General features: G+C 44.9%; 1 protein-coding gene across 21 annotated transcripts in view; it reads right to left on the bottom strand.

The window, feature by feature from the left end:
- Positions 1–5,649: 5,649 nt before the first annotated feature.
- PARD3 (par-3 family cell polarity regulator) overlaps positions 5,650–11,357 on the bottom strand; it is a 627,365-nt gene continuing 621,657 nt past the window's right edge. For all 21 annotated transcript variants that reach the window (XM_082449617.1, XM_082449635.1, XM_082449621.1 and 18 more), the window contains one exon: positions 5,650–7,692. In XM_082449617.1, coding sequence (XP_082305743.1) covers positions 7,296–7,692 — 397 coding nt within the window. In that variant the 3' untranslated portion in view covers positions 5,650–7,295. The remainder of the gene's footprint in view (positions 7,693–11,357) is intronic.

Below are 11,357 nucleotides of genomic sequence, written 5' to 3'. Positions count from 1 at the left end.
CTGGAGTGTTCCCAGCATCTAACCCAGAACTCGGCACGCAGTGGGAACTACAAACGAGTGAGTGAGTGAATGAATGACTTTCCCTAAACTGACTCCACATTACACACTGTCCATTTCATGCCTTGTAAACTGGCATCTTCTTTAAAAATCAATATTGGCCTCTTCATGGCCTTACAATTACCTTGAATAGATCACACAAACAGGATATCCATGGCTTTCAATTAATCCAGAGGGAGCCCTAAAAGGACTTCAGATGGGGAGCGGAAGATACTACCACAGTGTATGAAGTAGCCAATCAGAGATTAGAAGTCCCTGATGAGCCATCCCCTAATGAATGGAGAGAACATTTCCTGGCTTACGGGAAGGAGAGCTGGAGCCAAGGGAAGTGCCTCGTTCAGCTGGATTAGTTATTGGAAACTCGTTTCCTTGGGCCAGCCGGTTCTTCCAGACGCGAAGTCTGTGGCTGTCTGCGTCTCTTCCCCAGGGGCACGGATCAGAGGAGAGGGCCCGGGGGCATCAGCTGCTGGCTCCTGCTTCACAACCCCACAGCCCATTTAAAGGAGCAGAGGATGGACACAGCTGTACGGTGAAGCAGCGGGCAAACCCCAGAGAGCCTCCTGGAAGAGGTGCCCCATCCTTCTGAGCCGCCCAACCCTGCCCCCTGCCCTGAAACACACCCAGTAACCTCCTGTGTTTCTCTCCAGATGCTGTGACTGTGTTTGATTAGGATCTGGAGTGAAATAAGCCACTGGTTTCATTGGGAATGTCTCAGAGTAAAAGTTTCTTTCTATGCATAATTAATATTCTGCCTCTTTGGAGATAAATTTTATCTATCCAACTCTGTAAATGGATCGTTTCCCCTTGGCCATTAGTATGTCATCTCTTTACCAAAAATAAAATAAAATACAAAGAAAAAGGATAGGTAAAGAAGAACTCCTCACTAAAAATGATTTACATTTTTATTCCAACGTGAAAAGCTTAAGAATGTTTTTAATGCCTGTCCAGCTTGAAACCCGCCGCAAATGTCTTACAACATTTTGTAACAGGCTTTTCCCATCTGTGCTGAAAACAGCTGATGATTTAATGCAAATTGTTATTGTGTTTTTGCACAATCTCCCAGCGATCTTTTCTATTTTGTATTAGCATTTGGGAGTCTCTTTTGCATCTGCTTCAGAAACTCGCCTGCTAGGACTGGCTTTCTGTTGTGGCCACTCTGTGTTCTAATGCATCCTGCTTTCTCCATGGTTCAGACCCTTATTCTATTTTTTTAAATTTGTCTGCCTTTAATCTCATAGGACTCTTTCTTTTCTCAACATTAAAACCTGGCTTAGAAATACATACTTTCTGGTCTAAGAGGTTTAAATAGTGAAGCAAAGGATCCAAAGCATGGAACAGTAGTTACCAACAAGGGACCCAGTGGGGTCTGCAGATCCACACGCAGGCCTGGCTGGTTGTCTATTTCAAAAGGCATTTTTGGACTAAAGTAAACCATTATAGAACCATTATATTTATCTCACATAATGTATATAATATATGGACATATGTATTTGTAAGTGTACGCAAATAGTATTATGATTAATAAAATTTATTTTCAGGGCACTGTTAATTTCCTAACTCTTTATGCATTATATTGTGTTTCTTTTCCCAATCAATGAATTACCATCAAGTAAGGAATTTTAAATTGTTAAAAACAAAAAACCATCCTTTTGATAAAACCCTTATAACCCCACAGGTTCAGGACAATGGGTTCCACATTGTGATTGGGCTGTTCACCAACCGGCAAGTCACAAACTCTCGGAATCCCCATTTCCTCATGCGTAAAATTGGACTCTCATTTCCCTAACGTGCTTCACAGGGTTTGGGGATGCGAAAGAAGAGAATGCTGTACAAATTGTAAAGCACTACACGCATAAGTCAACCCAGTAACGTGGGAGCCAGGGGTCGCTGTGCCCTCTGATGGCTGGTTCAGATTTTGTGTTAACGCTTTGGTTGCTTGGACCAGAGGGCGAGCTCCTCAGGCTCAGATGGGAGGCAAGCCATGCAGATAACATTAAAGAAGGCTTGGAAATGGAGTTGCAAGTCAAGGGCATGTGCAGGACAAATTCACTTGGAGGCCCCACAAGCCAAGTTCAAAGCTTTGCATGATTCCAAAATACCCGGCTTTCAGGGCAAGTCCTCGTTCCAGCTCTGTCTGGGTTGTCAGGCTAATGTTTGCTCCCATTTCATCCCAACATGAACAACCGTGATAAGTTTGTTGCCACTGACAACGAGAGCCGAATAAAAGCAAGTCAGATATGAGCTGAACCCTGAAACCAAATCATTCACCAAGGTCACGATTGGTTTAGAAATTTGGGCTGTTTCCTTCCTGTCCCTTGCCAGCAATTTATGGCACTTCCCCCTTGTAGTTTGCAGTCGGCTGGGCCCTGAGCCACGTGAGACTGTTTTTAATGGCAAAATCTTCAAAGTTGTACTTAAAATATTTGCATCGTAAAATCCCTCATGGAAGCCAAACTTCAGTTTCAGAAGGAGCGTCCTAGCAAGCAGCAACTTGCCTTCAGAGAAGGGAGAAGGGCTCCTGCCCTGACACCACCTTCCAGCCGCTGATCCGAGAGCTGATGACACCCCAGGAGGAGACTCAGATCATCACGAGACTTTGCAGAGAGGGGAACAAACTCCAAACGGTTTTTCTAAGCCAACGACAGTGCAAGGTGACTCAGCAGTTAGTTGAGCAATTCAAAAAAGCCCTTTTTCACACATTTAATTGATCCTGTGAGGAAATAAATGTTAAGGATGAAAGATGAGTAATTGTTCAGCTTCACAGTGGGAAGCCTTAGTCCTTGTTTCTTGCACTTTTCTCCCGTGTCCGGAATGAAATAGACACATCTAGGGAGTGACAGGCCAGCGCACAGATAACTCGCTTTAAAAAATTAAAAATGAGGAGATAAAAACTGATCGTTGAAATTTAAACTCAGAAAGGAAAAAAAAAAAAAAACTCACGAGGAAAAGCAATTACCCTCTTTAGCAAAGACGTTTGATCTTATCTGACTCATAATGGAATCTTTTATAAAAATCAAATTCTCCACTATAGGGTTTAATCTAAAAAAACTAAATTTATGGACAAAGGGCACCCATCGATTTTTCCTTTGCTGAATATGAAAGCTCAGGGAAAAGGAAAAGGAGGCAGAGGAAGATGTATGCTGACTGGGAAGATGATGAATTTTGGAGGGAACAACCCGTCTAACGGGAAAATAAGCTCCTTCCGTGTGGAAGGCAATGATAATCCCACCTTTTCTCTATGAAATCTGAAGTAAAATATCAGTTTCTTGTTCAAAAAAAAAAAAACAACCTTATGCTCAGAATTACAACCTTCATCCTCCTTGCACTAAAAAAAAAAAAAAAGTCAATTTAATTCAACCAGCTTTGTGATCTAATCATTACTCAGAGCTGAAGATGGTTTTTCCATTAAAGTCTCTCCATCATTCTCACTTTCTGACCTGTGAACATTCTTATTAGCTGCCTTATTAAGATGATATCCTGTCTCTGAAGTAAGAAAAGATTATCTCCTTGCCTGACATGTCATTGTCAGAGTAATCTTTGTTAAAAAAAAAAAAAAGAAGAAAAGAACTGACTGTTAAATAGACATTTAAATGTACGGCACACCATGTCGTACAAGGACATCCACGATGGGACAAGCATGATGGAACCTCAGTCACTTCCTCTGCCAGGACCAGCAAACAAAGCCAGAAACAAATTACTATCTGCTTAAGCTCAGGTTGATATCAACTGGAGGTAAGACTTGGGTTTTAAGAATGAAATAAGGGACACATGAAAATAACCAGCTAAATATAGAATTACGTACGCATTTCACATCTGCTGCATGTGCCTGTCATGTGTATACACGAACAACATCTACTCCCTAATGAAAACAATCGGAGAAGGGGAGCAGCCCAGGAGATGAGTGCCCTTTTGGGGTAAATGATGTGGACAGAGAAGCCTCCGGACCCCTGGTCTCTTCTTCCCTCTGGCCTCGTGTTCAGACTCATGGTGGCAGATCATGACAAAGCCCACTGCCGCCTAAGTGGTGGTCAGCAATCTTTGCTTATTTTCTGCCCTTTTTCAAAAAGGGTTTGCAACAAAACCAATGGCCCCCACTCGATGAAACAAAATTCATTTGGTTTACCATCTCGGAGTTGACAGATTTGACTTCCTTGGCAGAAAACCTGAGGAGCCCGGGTCCATCTCTCCTTCCTTTTAGTGAGATACCTGGGCTCCGCTCACCTCTGAGCTGCCTTTGGTCTAACTGACTCCAGGGAAAGGAGGTGGGTGGGGTGCTTGAGTTACACAGACTACTGCTACATTATATAATGTTGTTTTATAATGTATAGTTACATATACATATTTATAAGACTATCTATAGTCCTAATGGCCTAAGAGAGGCGATAACAGGGGGACCACGTTTTCTGAGGGACAGTTGAGTGCACCTCCATCCTTAGCTGTGTGAGGGCCTCGGGGTTGCCACCTGCACCCTTTCCTGACTTGAGACTTCTCCCTGTGGACACACTCTCCCTCTGGTCCCAGCAAGTCCTTGTGAGATGTGCTGGAGCAGAGGCCAGTTCATTTAGACAAGATTGCTTCATCGGGCATATTCTCACTTCTGTGCTGACCCACATCTATTTCTCCTCCTCTTCTCCGTGTGGCTCAAACTGTCAGTTTTAATCAACAAATCCTCTGTGATTTAGGCTCCCACAGCATTCAGTACTGTCTCTCTTCTCACTGTCAGTTGAGATAAATAACCTGTGAGTTTTGGCATTTGCAGCGGGACTCCTGGTCAGCGAGAAAATTAACAAATCTGTCCATCTTCGCTTTTCTACTTTCCCACACCTTGTAGGCGTATAAGAACCAAAGACGTGTTATCTCCTTGGCTTGCTATACACCTCTCGTTACTAATCTTGAGGTGACAGAGTTTGGATTTAGTGGCAGGATAAGGGTTGCTATGACAACCAGCTGATGCTCGGCTCTCCATGGGAGGGCATTTTGGACAGGTCTTTGCAAAGCCCGCCCTTTGGGTGGCGACCACGACCATAATGGTGCACAAGGCCCACCCAGGGATCTAGTGCCCTTTGTGCCTTCAAAGCACCATACAAATATTAACGAGTGTCCCTCTGGAAGAAGGAGCAAAGCCTCATTGTGTGATCTGGGAAGTAAGAACCAGGCTAGTTTGGAAGTCAGCTTGAATTTGGACTTCTCTCTGGGATCGAGGTACACATGGTTAGGACTCAAGGAGAACATTCGCCTTGTTGAAATGGTCCATAGTGCAAAGGGCAACAACGGAAATATTACATCGCTCTCTGTATAATTATTCTTTTATTTATTCTAGTGTATCGGTTCCTTCCATTCCGAATTTCCCGGCTACTCTGGGCAGCCTGGGCCTTCCAGTGGACTCATTAATTAGGTCTTTCTCTCTTCCCTGTCCCCTCTCTCCTCAGGTGTTCAAATAAACAATCAATCACCCACTTCCGTGTCTGCACAGACAGAGATGAGGAAACTTTCAACTTTCTCTAAATATGGAAAAAAAAATTACTTCTGCTACTAGACTTTAAAATAACCCAGCTAGGAGAGTTTTCACAGGAATACTAGAGACACACAGAGAACAGGAAGAAATATGCCTTTTATTAGAAGTCTCATATGTACCGGGAAAGCTGTTTCTCACAGCACAGCAGAGGCTGTGAGGGAGAGCAACTGTTGTCGGAGGTCACCACGCTTACACTGGTCACATCATTTCAACATCGCTATGCTCCGTGAACAAACAGAACCATTACACAGAAATGCAAAAGAGACGCAGGTATGGGGATGAACCCCTCACATATTTTCTAAAAAGAAGTGGACACAAAAATACAATGTGCCAGTAAAAATAAAAAATAGGCATATCAGTACATGTCTTTTTTTTTTTTTCTTTTTTGTTAACACACAGTATGCTGAGCTTTCATCTCAAGCTTTTTTCACATCGGGATTCGCAGGCACTTTAGCAATCCAGCCACGGTTTACAACAGGATGTTCAGACCAACAAATGAGAAGATGGGAACACGGGAGTAACCCAGGTCCTCATGACCCGCACGTACATTAACATATTGACACCAGGGCAATCTTTTGTTCTCCCTGTTTGGGGACACCAGAATGTTCTGTGGGACGCGGAACAGCTTTCTTCTTATTTACCATTTCTATTTCATGGCAGAATTATCTAGAAACCTGGATGACATCACCAGGCAGAGAGACAACAGGTGGATGAATAGACAACCATCCATCGCAACCGACTTTCAAAACCGGAGAAAGCAGGTGAGGTTCTGGAATCCCAAAATGAGTGTCTGACTGATCCTTGTTCCATGCTATGCCCTTCCTGCCAACTCATCAAACAAAAACTAATTTAAAAAGAATGGCTGGGATGTACTGGGCCAGACGCTCATCCTGGGAGAATTCTTTCTTTCCTTAGCTACCACCCACCGTGTCATGACACACACTGGGCCGGCGGGTGGGCGGCCCCCTGCCCCACCAGGGCTGACGCCTGTCTCCCCCGTTCCCCACGCAGAGCCATGGTGACTCAAGACACGTGAGAGGATCAGGACTGAGCAAGGGTATTTATACACGCGACACAATAATCACTTTATTGGTAACACTGAGTTATAAGGCAGTTACAAAAGGACCCCCCCTGATAAACAGACAGTGTTGGAATATGGCTTAGCTTCTTTTAGATGAAGGAAATTTCTTGTTGCAAGGAGCTGAGAAAGAAAAGGGAAACCATACTGGTTACAAAGGATTAAAAATGACTGTGCCAGGAAGTACCACGGAGTCCCAATTACTGGTGTATGTCACCCACTTTCATCCACCAGAGATGGAGATGTCACCTCACCTAAGAAACTTAAAGGGAAACAAGAGGGATCAACGTCACCCTTGACTTCAGGGTAATCTGTTGCCACAAGCTGTACGGGGCGGTAACACGAAGCCACGACGTCTCCCGGGCTGGGCCAGATTCCCAGTACCTGAGAGATGCAGAGTGTATGATGCCTCGAACAGGTGATTGTCAGATGGCAGGAAATCCTTCCATGAAACAGACACTTGGGACACAGTGGCAAAGACATTTAAGGCCTTCCATCGAATTGCCCACACTGCTTAAAGGCACTAATACCAGCAACAGAAATATTCCATACTACCACCGAGGTTTCAAAAAAACTCCCAAAATACAAGTCTTCACAGGAAAATGTCCTTTATTGCATGACACGAAGCGTCTGCCCTCCTCCTGCTCAGGAGTAGAAGGGCCTCCCTTTCTCAGGAGTCTGGAGCCTGCTCAGCCTGGAGACCTGAGAAGGGGAGGGGGGCACGTCCTGCCGGAAGGGCCCCTTGGCGGGGACGTGACTGGGGTCCTGGACTTTTTTATATGAGTCATAGTTGCTGAGCCCCTCGGGGGGAGGGGGCTGCTTCTTCACCTGCTGCTCTTTCCGCCTCTGCTCCTGGCGGAGGAGCTCCTGGGTCTCCAGCATGACCCTGGCGTTGAAGCCGTGCCCGCCCAGGTAGCCGTTCCGGGAGCCTTGGTAGCTGGAATACCTGGGGTTCTCCTTGGCACTCTGGAAGCCTTCCCCAGGGGAGTAGTTCTGCTCCCAAGAATCCTGGGAGACGGAGCTGGCATTTTTCCTGCTCTGCCTAGAAAGCAAAGCCCAAAGGTGAGCGTGAGGGTTGGGAAAAGGGGAGGGAGAGAGATGGAAGGAAGGAAGGAGTGAGGGGGCAGGGCTGAGCCGAAATAGCATTTCTATATCCCAACAAACATTACAGTAAGTCCCATACATACGAACCTTCAAGTTGTGAACTTTCAAACATGCGAACGTGCGTTCGCATGTCCAATCACGGAAAGTTACTTCACGCGTCTGGCGTACATTGTCACGTGCGTGCCTCCTCTACAAATGGTTGTGCTTTTGTGTACTTTACTGTACAGTACCGTGTAGAGTACAGTAGTACAGTGTCTTCATTTCAAGCCCAGGATGTCCGGAAGCAAGCGTAAAAGCAGCAGTGATGTAGCTGGTACTGCTGTACTTTTCCAAGTACTGTACTGTAAGATTAAACATGTTTTCTTTATTTTGGGGGTCGGTTTGTCTTTTTATGTATTATTTGTGTGGAAAGTATTATAAAACGATTACAGTACAGTACTGTATAGCTGACTGTGTGAGTTGGGTACCTAGGCTAACTTTGTTGGACTTACGAACGTGCTCTCGGAACGGAACTCGTTCGAATGCAGGGGACTTACTGTATTTGGTTCCAGTCACGTGCCAGACACTGTGATAGGGGCGGGAGGATGAAAACATGACTGTCCCTGGCAAGTTCAAGTCTGAGACAAGTCTGCACAAACAATGGCTACACAGGAGAGACAGCTAACAGATTCTGCAGCTACTCAGGAACAGGGTCCCCCATCTGTGTCTGGGTGGTGCTATCTGTTCTGCTCAGGGTGACAATATCTCCTGCAGTTTAGACTCATTGGCAGAACGCTGTTAGGGGTATTAGCGATTTGGCAGCTTCTACACCAGCAATAATTTCTCGCTTTAGAACATTACAATTCAATTCTAAACAAGCCAAACAAATATTTTACACAGCTACCACCATCATGCCAGAGACGCCAGCTAATATGAAGTACGTGTGATGGATTCTGATTTGAGTTCAGTTATGAAAGATTTAAGTCTAGACTGCTTTATGATTAAAAATGCAACAGGCAGTCCCTTAAAGCCCCGGCTCTTGAGTTGTATATGTCAGCAACTGACACCCTTCGGAATACATGTTCATCAAGATTGCAGAACCTGGACGTGTGCGGAGGAAGCACTATTTTCCTGCCCACGGCATCCTTACCCAAGCCCAGGGTAACCTACTCAACCCATTTCCTGTCACCCCAGGATGGGGAAATAAATCAGAGTCCTATAGAAATTTCAGCTTCTTATCCCTTCTGCAATAAAGTTGCACATCATTTTCAGGAAACATTATTGTTTTGAAACATCTTTAATTTACTATCAAGTCTCTAGATGCTTTTATGAATTTACAATAAGATTGGCTATGATAAAGTAAAACAATTTTGTGCCAGGAAGGAAGACATGCCCTAATTTTTTTGCCTTAAAAATGGAAGAGAAGGAGCGAGAATTGAGCCATAAAACAAAATATATTGCTCCATTTATCAATAAGAAAATCATTCGGTGCCAGTACGTATTGTTCAGCCTTTCACATCAACACACACAACATGACAGAGTGTTCAGAAAGACTGGTAGAGGAAAAATAAGGTCTATGCAGCACTCGGTCTCCCACAGGAATGAAGCCATTTGTGTTCCTGAACATTCAGAAGTGCCGTCGACATGGTTTGGGATAAAATCTGCCCATTTTCCATATGACCTAAAATGTAGTCAAGGGTATTTTCAATAAGAAAGATGAACTACTGTCCAGAATCCTCCCTGGATATGACTCTGATTAACTGAACAGTCTACAGTATATCCATCCTTTTAATGGGAATTGGACCATGTGTACAGTCAGCCCAGGCAAGAATCCTTATATTTGATGGAATAGTTTACTTGCCTAAAGCACTGATTACCTTCACTTAAAGAGTCATAAATTAATCTGCTCAGAGCAGTGAATGATGGAAAGTGCCAGCATGAAACCAAGGGATTTGACATTAATCATGAAACTTTAATTAAAACAACAAACTTGTTACTGATGTTATAGCGACAACGTGGGATTCCTTCACGGGTTAGTTATCAGTTTAAGGATAACCGGAAATAGGCTTCTTCATCCTTGGTCCACGGGGATCCACTAGCCCTGTCCATCCCCGTCTCCAACTCCACGATGCCGGAGGCTTTGCTCCACGTAGCTCATGTACCGGAAGTTGCATTTTGAATCAGTCCCAGGAAAACAGAGTCTTTGTGTATTCAAACACATTGAGAATTCACTAACGGTTTGTTCAGGATGGAAATTATGACGACGTGGGAGAAAGAATTTCTTGAAGCTAAAATTTTCTTCAAATGAAGCAGTTTAGAGAGAAGGAAGAAAACCTCCCTGAGGTTCGAAGTAAGACACTTGAGGAAAGTACATACACACAGATATGTACACATGGACGCATGGACACACGTACACACACACACGCTTCCTCAGAAAGGAAGCTAGCGTAGCAACAAGCTCTTGATTAAAGAGGACAAGAAATGAGCAGGTTGTAGAGAAACACGAGCAAGCAGCAGACAGAGAGTTTCCGCCACTGGAAGATGAGGCGCGCAGGCGCGGAGCACGGCGCGAGAGAGGCTGGGCGTCCCGCGGACGCAGGTCCAGCCCCGAGTCTGCGCGTGTGGCTATGTGAGCCTGGGGGGGTTACCCTCCCTGGGCCCAAGGTGCATCATCTGTGAAACAGGCATAACCTCTAATCTCATAGGGTTCTGGGGAGAAATAAATGAAATCACAGACGTAAAATGCTCACAAAAGTGTAGCCTATAGTGCATGGTTCACTACTGGGTGACTTTCAAGTGACTTTGCCTCCAATAATTAGGCTCTGGGTTTGGGAGGGCATCTTTCTGACCAAGGGAAAAAAATAAACAAAAGGATCAGCTTTCTGTCCTCTGTCTGAAGGGTTGGTAGAGATCAGGGAGCAGAGAAAGGCACCAAGGACTAACTGGAGAACCCTCAGTCGGGGAAGCAACTCACAAACACGTCCCAGAGTCAGAATCAGAAGCAAGCTTTCCACCGTCCCAGCGTCGCTCAAAGGCCACGAATAACCACAGGGGCAACAAAGCATCATTCCTTCCAATGAGTGTCTTTACAGTCAGCACGCAGGTTGGTTGGGTCCTGGAATGCGCTCACTGGACTCATGCCTGAGTCGACCCAAAGCACAGACCCTGGTGTGGCAATAACTGCCGCTTAGTGATGATGCCTGAAGACCACTGTCATGTACAGGACACCCAGCAAAGCCCCAGCGCCTGAGGAAAGCCGTCAGTCACTGCGCTGAGGAGGACACACAGGGATGAAGAAAGACAGACCACAGCTGACAAGGTGAGAGGCAGTCGAGACACGTAATAAACGGACCTGTGGGGGAGACTGAGTCAGGGCGTGGAGACACAGCCGGGAAGCAAGGTGGATGAGCAAGAAGCCACCCATGGCAGGAGGAAAGATGCAGAGGAAAGGTAAAGAAAAGCATTCAACAAAGAATCTTGAATATGCTTTTCTATCAGTGACTAAGACCCAACATACTTTTCTACTACTCAGATTTAGAGCTGCCTTTTGGATACTAAGGAACTAAGCTAGGCATTTTTAAAAGGATTTAAAAAAAGAAAGTAAAACAGAAAAAAGAAAACTAA

The sequence above is a fragment of the Balaenoptera physalus genome (genome assembly GCF_965194825.1).
Source record: "Balaenoptera physalus genome assembly, chromosome: 2".
NCBI classification, from domain to species: domain Eukaryota; kingdom Metazoa; phylum Chordata; class Mammalia; order Artiodactyla; family Balaenopteridae; genus Balaenoptera; species Balaenoptera physalus.
This window is presented reverse-complemented; position numbering and strand designations above follow the sequence as displayed.